Source organism: Dermacentor albipictus, chromosome 3 (genome assembly GCF_038994185.2).
Source record: "Dermacentor albipictus isolate Rhodes 1998 colony chromosome 3, USDA_Dalb.pri_finalv2, whole genome shotgun sequence".
NCBI classification, from domain to species: Eukaryota; Metazoa; Arthropoda; class Arachnida; order Ixodida; family Ixodidae; genus Dermacentor; species Dermacentor albipictus.
This window is the reverse complement of record NC_091823.1, coordinates 190,604,713-190,625,848: the sequence shown is the minus strand read 5'-3', so window position 1 is coordinate 190,625,848 and position 21,136 is coordinate 190,604,713. Positions and strand designations below refer to the sequence as shown.

At 44.6% G+C, this 21,136-nt stretch overlaps 1 protein-coding gene across 7 annotated transcripts in view; it reads right to left on the bottom strand.

The window, feature by feature from the left end:
* LOC135908699 (uncharacterized) overlaps nt 1–21,136 on the bottom strand; it is a 195,707-nt gene that overhangs the window by 149,899 nt on the left and 24,672 nt on the right. For 4 of the 7 annotated variants that reach the window (XM_065440559.2, XM_065440558.1, XM_070536405.1 and 1 more), the window contains exons 1-2: nt 9,510–12,357; nt 2,356–2,463 (exon numbers count right to left, since the gene is read on the bottom strand). In XM_065440559.2, coding sequence (XP_065296631.1) covers nt 2,356–2,463; nt 9,510–10,595 — 1,194 coding nt within the window. In that variant the 5' untranslated portion in view covers nt 10,596–12,357. Of the gene's footprint in view, nt 1–2,355; nt 2,464–9,509; nt 12,358–17,207; nt 17,342–20,444; nt 20,590–21,136 lie in introns of those variants that run through there. The other 3 variants (XM_070536407.1, XM_070536406.1, XR_011512987.1) reach the window with 3 other exon arrangements.

The window sequence follows — 21,136 nt, the reverse complement described above, 5'->3', positions numbered from 1 at the left end:
TTTGAGTACTCTCAATCATACAAACTAGAAACACTGACACTGCTGATGGTATTTTGTATATTTTAGGTGTTTGAGGACCACCACATTTGTTACAGCAAGCAATTTTCCTTCCACTCAGACTATCCACAGTGTAAGTGTGCACATTCATAAAAACTTCACACTTTGAGTGGTTCCATGGATAGATTTTTAATTTTTAGACCAATTTGGTCATCATATTTATTAAATGTCACACTGCCTGGCAGCTCACAAAGCAAATTGGTAAAAGCTAGTAATCACTCCAGAGTTACATTGGAGAAAGTTAACCTGATAAATACGCACACTGACATTACCATTATGCAAAATAGAAGTGAGGCGTGCAGACAGGACACAAGAGAAGAGAAGTGGACAACACGAACGCCGACTACCAACTGAAGGTTGCACTGAGGCGTAAAATGAAAGAAGACATAGAACAAAATCATGTTTGTTGGCAGTACTCCCCAAGATCTTCGAAGCCGTTGCTAAACTTCCAATCCAAGCATTCTAAATTAGTAAAAAACGGAATTGCCATGTCGTGCCTTAAGTCTTTCCTCACCAGATCTTGCATGCACAAAATGAGCGCTAGTTTTATTGCGCAGGTCCGGCGCCTATTAGAAGCAGGTTATCCTAGTGTAGCGGTGGCCACTGTGGCTGAGCGCCTAAAGAAGTCGGTTTCGAGAGGAACGGACGTGATTACAGAAGTAGTAAGCAAAAAAAGACTAGTGGCTATTCCGTACATTCATTCAGTGTCGCACAGGCTTAAAAAAGTTTCTAGTAGATATGATGTTAATGTTGCTTTCACTGCTCCCAATGAGCTAGGCAAGATATGCGCTGCCGTACAGAATAAAAAGGAGTGGGTAAAAGGCAAAAAACGAACAGATATTTGTCCAGTTAAGTACAATAAGAACAACAGTTTTACTGAATGTCGTATGGGTGTAGTTTACAACATTCCCCTTAGATGTGGCCAGTTCTACGTAGGGCAAACGGGACGGTGTATCAATGAGAGGCTAATGGAGCATAAAAGGTCGTTAACCGGTGGATCGCCTCCTTATCTTGCGTCACATTGCCGAGATTGTAACTGCAAGCCAGAGTTAGATGAACGCGCGATATGGTACAGGCATAACAATGAAGATACGCGTCTTACGGCAGAGGCATTGCATATCTATAATGGTGGAAGTGCGTGCGTGAGTCAGCCTTCGATTACTTTACATAAGGAAGAGATTAAGTGCCTTAACAGTTATCTATTACGTAGACCAGCGCGTGTACCCGATTGACACGTGGTGTTACCATTCCTGAGCATGCGCAGATGAGTTTTGTGTTTTCTTTCATTTTTCGCCTCAGTGCTTCCTTCAGTTGATAGTCGGCGTTCGTGTTGTCCCCTTCTCTATTCTTGTGTCCTGTCTGCACGCCTCACTTCTATTTTGCATAATGAATCCTCACCAACTAGCTCAGCTTTCTGTCGTTCTAAGCTGACATTATCAATTGAAAAGGAACTTGTTGTTAATGAACAATGACTTTGAGAGAGTCACAGTGCCAGCAATTACTTTGAATATGCTGTCAATGTATGGCACAAAGTCCAGATCAAACAGATTTTTTTAAATGCGGTACAGTTCCGTCCTTTGAATGGCCCTCTCCACATGTACTGGGGTACTTGCTATGGACTGGTTTTTCCTAGCTTCTTGTGCAGTAAGCTGTTTTTTCATGACGAATGGGGGTCTGATCATTTCGATTTTTTTTCTTTTGCAAAATTCACTGATTAGGAAGCCTTTATCTACCATTACACTGTCAACATGGGGAATACACTTGTCAAGAACTCTACACTCATTCGTGATGTATGTGCCAGATGCTCCCTCCACATGCCGCACTTACATAGTTAATTAAGCCTCCTGGTGTCTCAGTCACCAGGACCTTTGCAGTGTACGTGCGCTTATAGTGGCTGTATGTGACGAGCCTCAACGCTAGATCTTTTGGGAGCTCAATTTTTATTTCAGTACAGTCAAGCAGCATCCTCGTGCCTTTGTATTCTTTGAAATACATTGTGAGACAGTTGACAACTGCGGTCTTCGTTGGCCACGAAATTGCATGCTCGAAAATGCTTGCTAGAATTACAGTTCAATCCTTGAAAACGTTCGACACAGTTGTACGGTGGACACTAAACAACACCACCAACAGATAAAATCTTAAATAATGATAGAGCTTCATGTATGTGAGGAGCACAGCATCATCATCACTCAAGGATGAGCTTCGCGTTCCTTGACGCAACCGCATTTCTGTGTAAAGTTCTGTTATAGAACTACTTGAAAGAGCCTATGCCTGTGAGGACAAGACGACCATGCTCACCGGGCACTTTTGCAATTGTGATAAGCTCTTCTCCGGCAAAATGGTTGTTTCTAGTGTCGACCTGAATTCCAATTTCTTTAGACAGCTTCTCCGCCTCGGCAGCAATTTCTGAAAAAAAGAAAAGACAAATTAAACGTAACAATATTATAAATTATGGCAGTCTCGCGTATTAATTAGCATTATTACGAACAGCACTAAAAGCGCTGCACTTTTCGCTGGATACCTTGTGTAAGTGGAATACAATCACCTGGACTCACAGCCGGAGTTTCTGGAATATGGAAGTCTAAAATATTATGAAACTAACTAAAAAGAGAAAAGTACCATACACCACAGTTAAGGACGTGGGCGCCCAAATGCAACACAAATTTGGCACATCAAGTTTAGTATTATTTAAGAGATAAACATACCATTGCGCTCTACTGGTTCTCTTTTCGGTCAGTGGTGAATCAAGTTCTAACATCACGCTTCTCAAGCTTTCGTCTGCGCCTTCCTGATATTTTTCTCCAGCGTCAGTGCAAATGGAAGATCTCTGTGGCAGCTAGTAAGAGCGTGTGGGAATGCCTCTTTCCCCTGAAATGAAAATCTAAGCTTTTCTGGGCACTTTATATATAGATAACAATAATGCCACTTCCGACCACCATTGAGGCCGATCGGAATCAAAATTATCGGTCGCGATTTACTCCCTTCGGCAGCTTGCGCGAGGGGCCAATCGCGATCGATAATTTAGATTCCGATCAGGCTGTATCGCCGTAGAAAGTGCCCAATGTGGCAAACATTTAAGATAGCTGGGAATTGTTTTAATACTTAGACAGTAATGACTCACGGCTACCGTGAATTAAACAACCGAGGAGGCGCTCTTGCGGGTACAAATGCGCGCTCAACATTGCTTCTGCATAATCAAATGCGATAGGAGCTCTGCCTTGAGTCAATGTGTTACCCTGCTCGCTCCAACACCGAGCAATGCCGGTGCGGGCGACAGCACATTTTGCCTATTCTGGCTACCACAGGTCGTTTTCGTTTATTTATGGCATTGACATATATGTTTAAACGACTTGTTATTGCTAACCGCAAACAGAATCAATATCAATACACTTACGCTCTCTTATCGCCACTCGCACAAGCAGCCACCTCGCATCGTGTGGACGTACAGGCAGGTTGACGGACGGAATTGCTTCCGGCGACAGCTTTCCGTACTTTTAATTAGGTAATAAAGTGACAGACACGTTGACTGAGTGCAAAGAACCGAAAAGTACACCCGAAATGGCCTTACCAAGCGTCTTGTATAAGGAATATACAAAATCATCATCTCTGAAGTCGTTGAGCAGGATGCGTTGTTGGGCAAGTTGGTTCATTGTAATTGGGAACATTGGTTGCGCTTACTAGACAATCACATGAAAGAAGACAGGACAGGCGCAATCCGTTGCTGCAGACGACGGTGTGTTTTAACGGCGGCTTGCTCATTCTAAGATGTATTAACCAAACTTTCTTAAGCTTCGTCTACTTTGGATAGAAGTGAAAACTTACATCATATTCCTTGCAAGATTTACATTGCAGAACAACAGTAAGTCACCATCGTATCGCACAAAAGTGGGCATGGACGGTGCAGACCTAGGAGATCGTCAGCGGCGTAGCAGGCAAGTCCTTGCCGTAACGTCACACCGCTGCGATTGCAGCGACTCCAGTGTTCGCTCTCGAGGCTAATAGTAGTGCAGGTATTTAAAGCATGCTGTTATCTGAGCAACTTCCGAAACCTGCTAAATAAGAATGATGACGAAATCAATTGAGCAATTTGTTTGACTAGATTTAAGGGGAGCTTTAGCTCGGACCAGCTGTAGTGGCTTAGTGTATATGGGGTTGCGCTGCTAGGCACAGTGTCATGGGCCCAAATCCCAGCTGCAGTGGCCACATATCGACAGGGGAGAAATGCAAAAAACGCTCGTGTACCATGCATTTGATGCATGTTAAATAACCTCAAGTGATCAAAATTATACTGAAGCATACAAGCACTACAAGCACTACAAGCATACCCCTGAATTTAATATTGTTTTACCTCGAGATGAAATCTTATTCTGCCTATGCAAATGCATTCAAAACACAGAGATTCCTTCACGAAAAAACTGTTGAGTGGATTGTAATAAAAAGCGTTACATTTGACAAAAATTCTAGCAATTGCAGGCAGCAGAATTTAAACTGTAGGCTCACTTTATTATTCTAAATCATAAAATTATCCAACAGTACAATGCTTTCAACTCCAAGTGCAAACAGAATGTTAATGCTGCTGATAATTTATACATGGACCTGCTTCAGGTTGACAGCAAATACTCCCAGTGGACGCATGTGTGTTCTCCGAGGAAGCTATACCCCGATTACATGTGGTGCTTTTTCTTGTCCTTACGTGATTGACCCTGACAGCGGTTGTGCGAGCAGTCCTTTGAGAATGTTGTTTTCACTGGCTCCCACATACATCGGTTATTGTGGACATGCAAGTAACCCCTGTACTTTATCTTCAGTCTGTTATACACATGGATTTTTTAACATGTTTTACAATATAAGTACATGACTTTTATTCCATATGCTACTCGTCATTGGAAATAAACATCAACTATCTAAACACAATGGCTTATAAATGTATATTATCCTGAAATTGTTGCTATGCATGTAACTTCGTGAGACTGTCCATGCACATGTATACTTATGTTTGTGACAGGGGCTGACTCAAACATATTCACTGAACCTAACACATTCCGGAATGAGAACTTAATATACAGTGGTAATAAACATATTTCTAGCAGTAAGTGTCAAGCACCAATGCAGAAATAGGTTCCTTATACACACACAGAAGCCTGAATATATTCTACAAATGCATACCATAAATGTATCTAGCAAACAATAGCCTTTAAAGACCAAATGACAGAACCTTACACAGGAAAGTGCACCACTCTGCAGGCAAGCAGGTTTGCATAATGACCAGGATAACAGCCAATGTACTTTCTTTATTGTAAACATGAAACTGGCTCCCATGAGTAGAAAACGAAATAAACACAAAATATAATGTAGATCTAACCAAGATTACAGTCAAAGTAATCTTAAACATGTATGAACATTAGAGGTGGGCGAATATAAAATTATTCGAATAACCAAATCGGAAGTATTAAGCATCAAATTTTATCTATTTATTTATTCAGGTACCTACAGAGCCCGTTGACGGCATTTTTGTAGGGGGGATACAATTCCAAAACATACATCGTCATGCAGATGACACTGTGTAAATAACAAACAAACAATAAAAATACAACGCATTCCAATACTGAGCAAAATGATAACAAGAGAATCATAAAGGCAAGAAAGACGTAAATATTGTCGTATGAAGAAGCGTATACAAAGAATTCAAAACGCACAGCAACACAGAACACAGCACACAAAAAATCATTCAACAAAATTTAATTCCACAAAACGCGTGACAGAGCATTTTCAAAAGAAGATTGCGAGGCTAAGACAACTTCTTCTGGCAATTTATTCCAGTCATGCACTGTTTTGGGAAAAAATTAGTTTTTAAAGACATTTATACGGCACTGGTATTCTTGAATCTTTAAAGAATGATCTAAATGGGAGGGTATATAGCTGGGAGCTTTCATGTATGAATCTTTAGACAAACCTGTTGCGCTTATAAAAATACTGTAAAATAGCTTAAGTCTAATGTACTTGCGTCTGTCTTGCAATAGAGGCCAGCCCAAATTTTTGCACATCTGGGAGCTGCTTTTGGGGAAATCATAGTTTGTGGACACAAACCTTCCTGCATGCTCGCTTTTGAATTCGTTCAAGTTCGCTGATAAGTGTTTTTGTTTCAGGGTCCCAAGTCGCACAACCATATGGGACGCACGTTTGTCAAACAGAGTGTTTCCTTCAAATCAGCAGGTGCCTGCTTGAAATTGCGTTTTAGAAAGTTTAACACACGGCTAGCTTTGGCAGCAACATGGTTTACGTGGTCGTTCCAAGAAAGGTTGTTTGTGAAGATAACTCCCAAGTACTTGTAATTCTTAAGAAATGATAAGGTTCTGTGGCCTAAAGAATACTGGGTAGGTAATGGATGCTTTTCATTTGTAAATTGCAGAACTTTACATTTTGAAAAATTTAATGTCATGTTCCATGTTTTGCACCATGCCAAGACAGAGTCAAGGTCACTTTGCCATTCATAAGAGTCGCTTATACATGTAACGTCACGGTAAATACAACAATCGTCAGCATACAATCTGACCCGACGGGAAACCCGGTCAACTATATCATTGATAAATATTAAAGAAAGAAGAGGGCCCAAAACTGATCCCTGTGGAACACCCGATAAAACTGCAATATCAGATCAACTTGTGCCTCCAATAATAACGCGTTGCTTTCTACCAACGAGGTACGCTTCGAGCCATTTCAGCAAGGTGGGTGGAACTTTGAGGGTAGACAGTTTCAGTAATAATAAATTATGTGCGACAGAATCAAAAGCTTTTTGAAAATCCAAAAATATGCAGTCAACCTGGTTACCATTGTTAATTGAAAAAGCGATATTGTGAGCAAACTCTATCAGTTGCGTGTCGCTAGAAAACCCCTTTCTGAAGCCGTGTTGCATTGTACAGAAAAAGTTATCCTGGAGGTGCTTAAATAGATTAGTGTAAACGATGTGCTCTAGCGATTTGCATATGACACTTGTAAGGGAGATAGGCCTATAGTTTACTGTTTTTGTTTTGTCGCCACTTTCATATAGAGGAACTACGTTGGCGCTTTTCCAGTCATCGGGCAAAGCGCCGACATCCATTGATTTTTGAAACAGTGATACTAAGAAGGGAGCAACAGAAACTGCACAGTTCTTCAGGATGCAGTTCGGAATACGGTCAGGACCAGGTGCCGTGTTTACCTTGAGCTTCTCCAAAAGTAACACTATTCCCTGTACTGAGAAATCTATACTACTCATCTCCGTAAATTCATTCACAATATGTAAACCGTTATTAGGGCATGTCGATAGAGAAAAAACTGACTGAAAATGACGATTAAACTGTTCAGCCTTGCCTTCCAGATCCGAGCTATAGGTAAAGTCATCTATAATATCGGGAATGTTGTCTCTGACGCGCTGCTTACTTTTTCCATATTTCCATACTTGCTTTGGATTATTCTTTATTTTCCCACCAAGAGCACCCAGATACGCACGTTCGGCCCTGCGCATCTCCCGTGTTACAATCTTGTTCAGCTCTTTCAATTCACAATGCAAGGAAGGCTCTGGTAATTGACAGTACCTACGATATAAGCGGTGCCTTTTGTTTATCAAAGTTCGAATGGCGGCGTTCATCCAAAGCTTTTCCGTTCGACACTTCGACGAGATGGTGCGTGATGGAACATACTTCTGGATTAAGGCCAGGAGTTTTGTCTTTAGTAGGTGCCACGTGGAATGTATATCAAGTCTGGAACAGTGACGTTTAAATTTTGGGAGAAAGGCATCGAGTTCATGCGATAGCGAAACATAGTCTCCTCTGTCGTAATGAAATACCGTAAGTGGTGGCGGCTTTCTGCGGCGCTCGGAAAAACAGGATAATCTTGCGATTACCACTTCATGGTCGCTTAAACCGGGAATTGTGGTGGTTGAAGAAACGAGCGTGCGATCGTTGCAGAAAATCAAATCAAGTACATTTGCACTACTACAGCCTATTCTAGTCGGGCATTCCACAAACAGAAATAGGGAGTGAGTGTTAATCATTTCACAAAAAGCAGTATGAACACGCGATGTGGTCTTTATATTCGCCTTAAGGGAGACCCATTCTACGTTAGGTAAAATAACGTAAGATGCATCCAGGGTTAGTAGGATGTTGCACTATTCAAATAGGGGTTGCGGTGTTTTAGAGGCTGGAGATCTGTAAAATTAACCAATAGCCATTGAGGAACCGTTAGCCAGTATGACCTTACACCAGACCATTTCGCACGTCTTGCTTTCTGTGTTAAGAGGTATGCTGTTCAGTCCATTATCGACAATTACAAAGACACCACCGCCATGCTTGTTACGGTCCTTCCGGTATACGTTGTAATTAGGCGGAAATACCTCGTAGGTGCCTATTGTTTCGTCCAGTCATGACTCGGTGCCAATGACCACATGTGGTTTGACCAATTCCAAGAGTGCAGCCAAATCTTTTTTGTTCTTGAGGCTGCGGCAGTTGACAGCAATAATTATAAAGTCGGATTTAGGATCTGCTCTTTTCTGCGATGCAGGACTCCTTGATGGCTATTGGTTTATGCTTTTCATGGTATCAGAAGTGCTGTCGTACATGCAAACTTGTTTTGCCAACTTTAGTTTGTTGACATTAAGTTTGAAGTCTCCGCCACGTTCCCTGGCAAACTGTATCAGCCTTTTCCGCCCATGCCTTACTTTATTCGAGTAGAGTTCACTGATAGCAAAACCGGTATCTTTCAGTTTTGAGGCAGCTGCAAGTAAGCGTTGCTTGTCTTTGAAAGATGAGAATTTCACTAGAATCGGCCGTTTTTTTTTCTTGTGAGTAACGCCCAAGTTTGTGCGTTCTTTCCCCAGCCTTCGAGCTAAGTTGTACACTAAGTTTTTCAGCGCAAAAAGTCAGAATCCGTTCTTCAGACAGTGCCCATGTTTCATTCTCGGAATCTAGGTGGCTATGAAAGATCACGTTGTACCTTCTTGTTCTGTTATCTAGATCGTCTTGGCCTTTGTAGATTGTCGCAAACGAGGAAGCAACCGATTCGACACGAGACGAGATCATTTCTATCGATTCTTTTAACTGTGGGACACATGATACGCGGTCTTCAGCGCACACAACCTTGGCTGCGAGCTCCTCTACTTTTTGTTCAGTGGCCTGCTGATTACTTCGCAGCGAACGAATATCGTCAAGAATGTCGGATTGTTTTTCCAAGATTGATGGTATCTGCATATTAGCCTTAAACATTTCCTGTTCTTGTTCTTCGGTAAGGGGACCAGGATTCAACTCGATATCCCCGGCAAGCAATAAGAGCAACTTTGAGAACAGACAAAAAATGGCAATAGAGCAGCACAATCATAAACAGAACACGCGACATGCAAGCATGTACAGGCATTGGATGGGATCTGACGCCAGTTTTCTAAAAGATTTGCCATTCACACAACGATAGGAATAACCAACCTGTAGAAACACGAAGCGTAAGTGCTTGGCAGACATGGCGGCGCCAGATCCCGGAGTGGTCGGCTGCGGCGGCTGCTTAAGTAGTCCTTTATCCGAAGGCGACCATGGTGGCCAGCAAGCGAGAGAAACAACCCCAGGCAGCGCTGTCATGTCCAGTGGTGATTTGAAATCCAGGGTAGTGAAGATGAAGGGCGGGCACGTACAGTCCTTGCAAGCGGTGTAATCAGGAACGGGACACGTTGCATCAAAGCTGCCTTGATAAGCAGTCACCACCTGCATAACCTGTAGAAAGACGAAGCGTAAGTGCATGGCAGCCATGGCGGCGCCAGATCCCGGAATGGTCGGCTGCGGTGGCTGCTTAAGTAGTCCTTCATCCGAAGGTGACCATGGCGGCCAGCAAGCGAGAGAAACAACCGCAGGCAGCGTTGTCATGTCCAGTGGTGATTTGAAATCCAGGGTAGTGCAGATGAAGGGCGGGAACGTACAGTCCTTGCAAGCGGTGTAATCAAGAACGGGACACGTTGCATCAAAGCTGTCCTGATAAGCAGTCACCATCTGCATAACCTGTAGAAAGACGAAGCGTAAGTGCCTGGCAGCCATGGCGGCGCCAGATCCCGAAATGGTTGGCTGCGGCGGCTGCTTAAGTAGTCCTTCATCCGAAGGTGACCATGGTGGCCAGCAAGCGAGAGAAACAACCGCAGGCAGCGCTGTCATGTCCAGTGGTGATTTGAAATCCAGGGTAGTGCAGATGAAGGGCGGGCACGTACAGTCCTTGTAAGCGGTGTAATCAGGAATGGGACACATTGCATCAAAGCTATCTTGATAAGCAGTCAACATCTGCATAACCTGTAGAAAGACGAAGCGTAAGTGCCTGGCAGCCATGGCGGCGCCAGATCCCGGAATGGTTGGCTGCGGCGGCTGCTTAAGTAGTCCTTCATCCGAAGGTGACCATGGTGGCCAGCAAGCGAGAGAAACAACCGCAGGCAGCGCTGTCATGTCCAGTGGTGATTTGAAATCCAGGGTAGTGCAGATGAAGGGCGGGCACGTACAGTCCTTGTAAGCGGTGTAATCAGGAATGGGACACATATTGCATCAAAGCTATCTTGATAAGCAGTCAACATCTGCATGACCTGTAGAAAGACGAAGCGTAAGTGCCTGGCAGCCATGGTGGCGCCAGATCCCGGAATGGTCGGCTGCGGTGGCTGCTTAAGTAGTCCTTTATCTGAAGGTGACCATGGTGGCCAGCAAGCGAGAGAAACAACCGCAGGCAGCGCTGTCATGTCCAGTGGTGATTTGAAATCCAGGGTTGTGCAGATGAAGGGCGGGCACGTACAGTCCTTGCAAGCGGTGTAATCAAGAACGGGACGCGTTGCATCAAAGCTGTCCTGATAAGCAGTCACCATCTGCATAACCTGTAGAAAGACGAAGCGTAAGTGCCTGGCAGCCATGGTGGCGCCAGATCCCGGAATGGTCGGCTGCGGTGGCTGCTTAAGTAGTCCTTTATCTGAAGGTGACCATGGTGGCCAGCAAGCGAGAGAAACAACCGCAGGCAGCGCTGTCATGTCCAGTGGTGATTTGAAATCCAGGGTTGTGCAGATGAAGGGCGGGCACGTACAGTCCTTGCAAGCGGTGTAATCAAGAACGGGACGCGTTGCATCAAAGCTGTCCTGATAAGCAGTCACCATCCGCATAACCTGTAGAAAGACGAAGCGTAAGTGCCTGGCAGCCATGGCGGCGCCAGATCCCGGAATGGTAGGCTGCGGTGGCTGCTTAAGTAGTCCTTCATCCGAAGGTGACCATGGTGGCCAGCAAGCGAGAGAAACAACCGCAGGTAGCGCTGTCATGTCCAGTGGTGATTTGAAATCCAGGGTAGTGCAGATGAAGGGCGGGAACGTACAGTCCTTGCAAGCGGTGTAATCAGGAACGGGACACGTTGCATCAAAGCTGTCCTGATAAGCAGTCACCATCTGCATAACCTGTAGAAAGACGAAGCGTAAGTGCCTGGCAGCCATGGCGGCGCCAGATCCCAGAATGGTTGGCTGCGGCGGCTGCTTAAGTAGTCCTTCATCCGAAGGTGACCATGGTGGCCAGCAAGCGAGAGAAACAACCGCAGGCAGCGCTGTCATGTCCAGTGGTGATTTGAAATCCAGGGTAGTGCAGATGAAGGGCCGGCACGTACAGTCCTTGTAAGCGGTGTAATCAGGAACGGGACACATTGCATCAAAACTATCTTGATAAGCAGTCAACATCTGCATAACCTGTAGAAAGACGAAGCGTAAGTGCCTGGCAGCCATGGTGGCGCCAGATCCCGGAATGGTCGGCTGCGGTGGCTGCTTAAGTAGTCCTTTATCCGAAGGTGACCATGGTGGCCAGCAAGCGAGAGAAACAACCGCAGGCAGCGCTGTCATGTCCAGTGGTGATTTGAAATCCAGGGTTGTGCAGATGAAGGGCGGGCACGTACAGTCCTTGCAAGCGGTGTAATCAAGAACGGGACGCGTTGCATCAAAGCTGTCCTGATAAGCAGTCACCATCTGCATAACCTGTAGAAAGACGAAGCGTAAGTGCCTGGCAGCCATGGTGGCGCCAGATCCCGGAATGGTCGGCTGCGGTGGCTGCTTAAGTAGTCCTTTATCTGAAGGTGACCATGGTGGCCAGCAAGCGAGAGAAACAACCGCAGGCAGCGCTGTCATGTCCAGTGGTGATTTGAAATCTAGGGTTGTGCAGATGAAGGGCGGGCACGTACAGTCCTTGCAAGCGCTGTAATCAAGAACGGGACGCGTTGCATCAAAGCTGTCCTGACAAGCAGTCACCATCTGCATAACCTGTAGAAAGACGAAGCGTTAGTGCCTGGCAGCCATGGCGGCGCCAGATCCTGGAATGGTTGGCTGCGGCGGCTGCTTAAGTAGTCCTTCATCCGAAGGTGACCATGGTGGCCAGCAAGCGAGAGAAACAACCGCAGGCAGCGTTCTCATGTCCAGTAATGATTTGAAATCCAGGGTAGTGCAGATGAAGGGCGGGCACGTACAGTCCTTGCAAGCGGTGTAATCAAGAACGGGACACGTTGCATCAAAGCTGTCTTGATAAGCAGTCACCATTTGCATAACATGTAGAAACACGAAGCGTAAGTGCCTGGCAGCCAAATAGTCAAATACAGATGCATGTGAGTACAGCAGGAGTACTTATTCTGGTACCATGCTTGTATGATGACTATATTAAGTACAAATTGTCTTTGAACCACTTTGAGAGCCTGGTTGCAAACAACTTCTTCAAACATGAACGACTGCTGTATGATTAGTTCTCCAAGAACGACAAATATGGTTACGAAAACCGCTCAGAAGTTGGCGGATAAAGCAAAAAATATTTGTACGAGAAGAAGTCAAAAAGTAAAGAGACTTTTGAGAAAAGGTGCATTCATTCTAATGATAGAACACTTACACATTATTTTTCTACATAACCTCCTTGCACTTCGACGCACTTTTCTGAACATTTCTCAAGTTTTTTTTAGTCCGTTGGAAAAAAAAAAGTTTTTTTGGTTGCACCGACCACCAATATTCCACCGCATCAATGACTTCTGCATCGGTTGCAAGTCTTCCCCTGAGCGATTCCTTCAATGGTACAAACATATTAAAATAGCTTGGAGATAGGTCTGGACTGTATGGCGGGTGTTGGAACGATTCGAATCCAAACTACTTTATTGTTTTGGACGTCTATTTGGTAGACTGTAGCCGAGCATACTCTTCCTGCAAAATGATACCTTTTCGCAATTTTCCACGACATTTGGATCTGATTGCAGGTTCCAGTGTAGTTGGCAACACATCACAGTAGTTCTCACTGTTCGCAGTTTCGCTTCTTGGAGTGAAATGAACGATTACCACACCTTCCATGTTCCAAAATAGTGTTAGCCTAATCTTACCAGCTGATGGTTGACATCATGTCTAAATTTCTTGACTTATGGTGACGATGACTGTTTACAAACCATGCTCGCAGCCTTACTTACCGGTTTCTGATGATGTACCCAAGTTTCATCTATAGTGACAATTTGTTGTAAAAATGCGTAAATGTAAATGACTGATATGTAAAATATTGGCGTTTTCCTCCACTGTGAGTCGCCTGTTTTCCATTACCATACCCTCAACGACATTAAATTGTTTCCACTCGTTGCCGTCGATGGCCTGCCCGATCTTTCCTTGTCACATAAAGAAGTTATTCCCTGTTTGAAACGCTCTATTCATTTGAAGATCTTGCTGCGCGGTAAAGAGCTGTCATCATACTGTGCTTGTATTCGACGAATAATTTACACAGGTTTCACACCTCCCGCAAACAAAAAGCGAATCACTGCCCTCATTTCCTCCTTGGTGCAGATCGACAATACAGCTGCCATGTTTAATGGTGTTGCACACTAACGACGAACGAGGGAATAAGAGTGACATATTCCATAGAAGTGTTGCAGACAACACTAATTCAGTGCTGGATACAAGTACTGTTACCAAACCTTAGTTTCAGAGAGCGCAAAAGATCCTTTGCTTTTTGACTTCCCCTCAAACTTTTCGACCATAAACACATCTAAAAGGACTTGTTGAAAGCAAAACGTCAGTCCTCGTAGCTTGAAAATAAAACTCCTACTGCGCTGACGAAAGCACTTACAGATTACGTGCAAAAATCACAGACTGTAATGTAGGCTACGGTGGCGCAATCTAAAAAAAAAATCTTGCATATTTTCGTTGTTTCTGAATTTCTGAAAAAAACTTTTGCAGAACAGCAGCAAGACTTATAAGGGTAGGTTTGGTTAATTTTCAAATACTTGAAAAGGAACAGTTCGCATGAAATAGTCGCATTCTACCGCCGACCTCTTCAGAATATATTTCTGCCAAGTGGTCCAAGAGCGAATCACTGTGTCATGCACGTGAAAGTGCGCTACTCTACAGACATGCAGTATTCTATAGATGACCCAAACTGAACACGTAAAGGCATTATAATCGCTTAAGTGACACAAATACACACCAAGAATGCAAGCACAAAATAATAGAACAAACAACTATCTATAGGAAGCATACTCCAACACAGCAGTCTACAAGGGGTGATTGTTATGAATAAACAAAAAAACAGCATTGCAGTTTCAAGAGCTATGGTAGGAACCAAAAGTAATGATTGCACAATACTGAATGCATTTAAGCACATACACACATATTGGTGTAGCCATGACAGATCTTACTTTGAAGGGAAGCAAAAAATGTCTGAGAATCATACTTAAGTTAGATTGAAGTGCACCTAAGACGCGGGCACAGAAAGAAAGTAGACAGAACAGCCCTTGACTTCCAGCTGATTTATTGTTCGACGGGAGAACATTTACAAAGATGTTAGAATATTTCCGTGCATACGGAGCAAAGCGGAATGAGGCATTAAGGATAAGAGCGCCAGACTTGTGGCCCCTCGAAATTCTATTGCAATTTAGATATTTAGATATGCATACTCTCTATCATGCAGCGTAATGATTGCCTGACTGACGTAATCGCTACCCCATTTCACAATACGGTAGGCCACCACTTTTCGCGAGTTACATGATTTTTGTGAAGAAAAATGACGTGCATGTGACTACACTGTGGCTTACACCGAGCATTTCTCCAGTTTCTACAGTGCATGGCTAGATGACTGTAGCCTGTATAATTTAACAATGCTTTGTTATCGATCGTTCGATCGATAACAAATCGATCGTTTACACATCTGCCTGACTCTCCCACATGTACTTCATGGAAGGGAAGGAGGTCAGTTAAACCACCCCCATTCTGCATTACACAAACTTTTTTCTATGTTTACCAATAATCTGCCAGCTCGTTTAGAGTGTAATAGAACCCAAGCATTGTTTCACTTCACGCCAAAGCAGGTTTGTTGATTGCAGCATAGGGGTGGTTTACCTGATTCTCTTCCCTTGTAGCAAAATATATGTGGGGTAGTCAGGCAGATGCGTAAGCGATCCACTAAGCGAACACAAAGCATCGTTACCTTGTACACGCTAGGGAACACAAAGTATCATTAAGTTCTACAGGCTATGCCCATCTAACCATCCACTGCAGAAACAGGAGAAACGGTGGGTGCAGGCCACAGTTTAGCGACACGTGCATTATTTTTCGACATAAAGATCAAGTAACTAGTGAAATAGCCGAGGCATACCTCATTAAATAATGGGCTAGTGATTGCGTCAGCCAGATAGCCATTACGCTGCATGATAGAAAGTGTGCGTATCTAAATACCCAAACTGGGATAGAATTTGGAGGGGTCTAAAGTATGGCACTCCTATCGTGAATGCCTCATATTGCTTTGCTGCGCATGCTGATCATACTGTAACATTTATAAAAGTTTTTCAATGAAACAATAAATCAGTTGAGAGTCAGACAGCGTCCTGTCTACATTGTTTCTGTCTCTGCGTCTTTCGTATTTGAGTCGAGCTCAAATACGAAAGTCAACCAACTAGCAGACCCGCTATCTTATTGCGATGTCTGAAAATATTGCGAGTCAGTCCCTCAGGCAAATAGTTGTACAAGAGAGGATCGCGGTGCCTTGCACGTGAAGGTGCGCTACTCTGCAGGCTTGCACCATCGCATACATGACCAGCTGAACAGGAATGAACACACAAAGCCATTAAAATCGCTGATGTGACACAAATACACACCAAGACTAGAAGCACGAAATAATAGAACAAACAACTATATATAGATAGCACACTCTCATACAAGAGTCTGCAAGTGGTGATTGTTATGAATAAACAAAAGAACAGTCTCGAAGCTTCAAGAACTATGGTAAAAAGTAAATGCAATCATTCCACAACACTCAAAGCCATTATTGCTGCACACACAGACTTTGGTGTAGCAAAGCATGTGCTTACTTTTATAGTCTGCAAAACATGTCCGACAATACTGCCAGTGAGTCATTCAGACAAGTAGGGGTACAAGAAGAAATCGCGGTGCCTTGCACGTGCAAGTGCACTACTCTGCAGGTGTGCAGCACTGTGTAGAGGACTATATTAGCAGAAAGTGAACACACAAAGCCATTATAATCGCTAATGGGACACAAATACACGCCAAGACTAGAAGCACGAAATAATAGAACAAACAACTATCTATAGGTAGCATATTCTGACACAACAGTATAAAAGGTGTGATTGTTGTGAATAAACAAAAGTCTCGCAGCTTCAAGAACTATGGTAAAAAGCAAAAGTTATCATTCCACAACACTGAAAGCCATTATTGCTGCACACACAGACTTTGTGTAGCAAAGCATGTGCTTACTTTTATAGTGTGCAAAACATGTCCGACAATACTGCCAGTCAGTCATTCAGACAAGTAGGGATACAAGAAGAAATCGCGGTGCCTTGCACGTGCAAGTGCACTACTCTGCAGATGTGCAGCACTGTGTAGAGGACTATATTAGCAGAAAGTGAACACACAAAGCCATTATAATCGCTAATGGGACACAAATACACGCCAAGACTAGAAGCACGAAATAATAGAACAAACAACTATCTATAGGTAGCATACTCCGATACACCGATGTAACAGTCTGCAAGGTGTTATTGTTATGGATAAGCAAAAGAACAGCATCGCATTTCAAGAGCTACGGTAAAAAGCAAAAGTAATCATTGCACAACACTGGAAGACAGTAAATCACACACACACACATGGGTGTTGCCATGATATTACTTACCTTGAAGGGGTGCAAAACCTGTCCGACAGCACTGCGAGTCAGTCCCTCAGACAAGTAGTGGTACAAGAGAGAATCGTGGTGCCTTGCACGTGAAAGTGTGCTACTCTGCAGGCTTGCAGCATTGCATACATGGCCTGATGAACAGAAAGTGAACACACAAAGCCATTATGATCGCTAATCTGACACAAATGCACACCAAGACTAGAAGCACGAAATAATAGAACAAACAACTATATATAGGTAGCACACACTCATAGAAGAGTCTGCAAGTGGTGATTGTTATGAATACACAAAAGAACAGCATGGCAGTTTCAAGAGCTATGGTAAAAAGCAAAAGTAATCATTTCACAACACTGGAAGGCATTATAGCCACACATACACACATTGGTGTTGTCATGACAATGCTTACTTTAAAGGGGTGAAAACATGTCCGAATGTACTGCGAGTCAGTCATTCGGGCAAGTAGTGGTACAAGAGAGAATCGCGGTGCCTTGCACGTGAAAGTGCACTACTCTGCAGGTATGCATCACTGTGTTGAGGACCATATTAACAGGGAGTGAACACACAAAGCCATTCTAATCGCTAATGTGACACAAATACACACCAAGACTAGAAGCACGAAATAATAGAACAAACTATGTATAGGTAACATACCCTGACACAACAGTCTACAAGGGGTGATTATTATGAATGAACAAAAGAACAGCATCGCAGTGTCAAGAGCTACGGTAAAAAGCAAAAGTAATCATTCCACAACACTGAAAGCCATTATTGCTGCACACACTGACATTGGTGTAACAAAGCAAGTGCTTAATTTAAAAGTGTGCAAAACATGTCCGACAATACTGCGAGTCAGTCATTCGAGCAAGTAGTGGTACAAGAGAAAATCGTGGTGCCTTGCACGTGAAAGTGTTCTACTCTGCAGGGTTGCAGCATTGCATACAGGACCAGATGAGCAGGAAGTGCACACACAAAGCCATTGTCATCGCTAATTTCTAATTACCTAATAACTCATATAGGTACGATGAGTTATTATTTTCTTCATATAACGGCAACATAACATCCAAGGTTGTGGTTACTGCTCGGCTGAATACAAGTTCAAACCGGGCGACTTGTGTTGTTTCTTGAACGGCCGTATTATATGCGAAGGTGATTTAAGGCAGAATTTCGTCTTACAGCCCATGTTCAACGGCGACATGCACTGAAAGCATGTCAGGCAGTGTTCTGTTGATTCGTTCAGTTAAACCGTTTGTCTGAGGAGGGGAGTACGCCGTAGATCTATGATCAGTTTGTGTCGTTTGCAACAAGCATTTCATTAGCTCCGCAGTAAAGGCTGTTCCACGATCGGTAATAACAACTGTGGGAGCGCCATGCCTGAGCGCGATATTGTTGAGAAAGAATGCTGCAACTTCGACATCCGTTGTCCTGTACAGGGAATCAGTTTCTGCGTAACGGGCCAGATAGTCCATGGCCACAACTATGCCGCTTTTTCCCTAAAGATGATGTTGGGAAGGGTCCAAGAAGGTCCATACCGACTTGTTGGAATGGGGCCTCTGGTGGCTCTATTGGCTGGAGGAGGCCTGCCGGTTTTACGGATGGTGTCTTGCCCCTTTGACACTCGCGACAAGTCTTGACATAGTGCTGCACGGGTGCTAATAACTTAGGCCAATAGTATTTCAGACGAATCCTGGCGAATGTACGGCTCACGCCGATGTGTCCAGATATCGGTTCATCGTGACATGCATACAAAATTTCGTCGCGTATACCTGTGGGTACAAGTAAATAACTTTGTCTCGCTGTTCTCGAAGTTTCTCTCGTAGACACTTCCTTGCCTACTGAACGAGGATAGCCCTCTAGAGAAAATACACGGGAGTTGAACGCCGAGTTTCTCCCCCTGCAGGGGCGTCTGCGTAAGCAGGCGTTTGGTGTGCTGTTACACCACGTACCAGAGCACATGAGGGTTGGACCCTCCCGCGTGTAGCCGTGCATGGCTTAGCCGTGTCCGGGGAAAGGGGGATCCTGGGTGTTGAGCCGATGCTGGGTGTTCGGACCTTTAAGGCCCCCCGGCGGAGGCAACACACCACTTTGTCGTCTGCTTCACGTAGACGGCATCCTCGGACTGACCCACCCGGGGGAAATCGGTAGTTGCCTTTTCCTGGTTCTCTCTCTCCTTCCAGTCTTCGGCTTTCTCTTACTTTTCATCTTTCCTGTCTTCTCCTAACTTCCGCTTACTTCCAATTTTTCCAGGAAGCAAGGGGTAACCTCGTGTGAATAACCAGCCTGAGTTATCTCATATTTGGTTATAGTGATAACGTACAGCTGGCGTTTGCAGGACCTGTTCTTACAGTCCCTGTAACGTCCTCTTGTAGGCCTCCACGGTGGTTGGCTGGCGTTATTGCCGAAAATTCAATTCCTCTATGGCAACCCACTTCCCTCCGCTTCCTGATCGCCCTCAGAAAAGAGGGGGCACCGATGAAATATTCCAGTTTTTTGGTCGGCAAAAACAATCTTTCCTTCGTTTTCACGTGATCCACCCTGAAAAAGCAGCTAAACCAGTGCGAACAATCTCACCATTCCTTGTTTCTAAGACACTGACTGAAGTCTTTGGACTAGGTCATAAGGCGTCGATGATGGCAAGCGGTGATCTCCTTTTGGAGCTCCGCGATCAGAAACATTTCGGGAAATTGACAAAACTAGTGTGATTTGGGGAAACCCAAGTAATTTTAACCCCGCACCGTACGATGAACACAAGCCGTGGTGTTGTCTCGGACCATGACTTGCTGGAGCTCATTGAGGATGAACTCTTGGAGGGCTTCAGTGACCAGATTGTTATCAATGTTAAAGGAATAAAGAACAGACGTGGCAGCAAAAAAATCAAGACCAAACACCTTACATTGACTTTCAGCTCAAGTATTCTGCCAGAGTACGTTGAGGCCGGGTACATCAAACTCCATGTTAGGCCATATGTGCCAAATCCCCTCAGATGTTGCATGTTTTAAATGCCAACGTTTCGGCCACAGTTCGCAGAGATGCCGAGGCCGTCAAACATGTGCGAAGTGCAGTGGCCACGAACGTACTTCTGAAGCTTGCGAGAACAGTCTCCATTGTGTAAACTGTGTAGGAAAGCACGCCACATACTCGCGGTCGTCCCCATGCTGGAAAAAGGAGACAGAAAATGTCACGATCAAAGTAAAGGAAAACATAACTTTCAAGGAGGCACGCAGGCGGGTATCCTACCTTTCCAAAAACACATTTGCCGAAGTGGCGCGTCAGAGGGCAGCGCCACAACGGTCTCCGGTGGCTGTCCGACCCACACCCAGTGAAGCGGTAGTAACGCCAACCACCCCTCGGCGGCTGCAGCTAGCGCTGCTACGCCAACGGAGCAGTCGGGGCCATCTACCTCCAGGCAGGTGCCCCCAAAGGCCTCGTCCAACGTGCCGAGGCCTTCACGCCAAACAAAGCGCTCGGAAGAGCGCATGTTCAGAGTCTCGCAAGAGGCGATGGGCACACCCACCAGCAAGACGGCGCCACCAGCGCCTAAGGAGCGGCGAGGCACTCTCGATCGCTCCAAAAGAGACAAAACTCCCGTCACGGCGCCTGAAAAAGGCCCGTGAGCTAATCCTCGTCTCTTAAACACACAGCACCCCACACATATAGCATAATGGATACACAAATACTACAATAGAATGTTAGAAGACTTGTCCATTACCTCGATGACATTAGAGAAATAATACACAAACACAACCCCAAGCTGCTGTGTTTTCAAGAGACATACCTCAAACCTATCAATGCAAATTTTCTTCTAAACTACACGATCTTCCGCAAAGACCGTGAGGAGGCTAATGCCTCCGGCGGCGTAGCAATAATAGCCGACAAGGCGGTAGCTCGCCGACCCGTCGCCCTTAACGTGCCCCTTGAGGCAGTGTCGG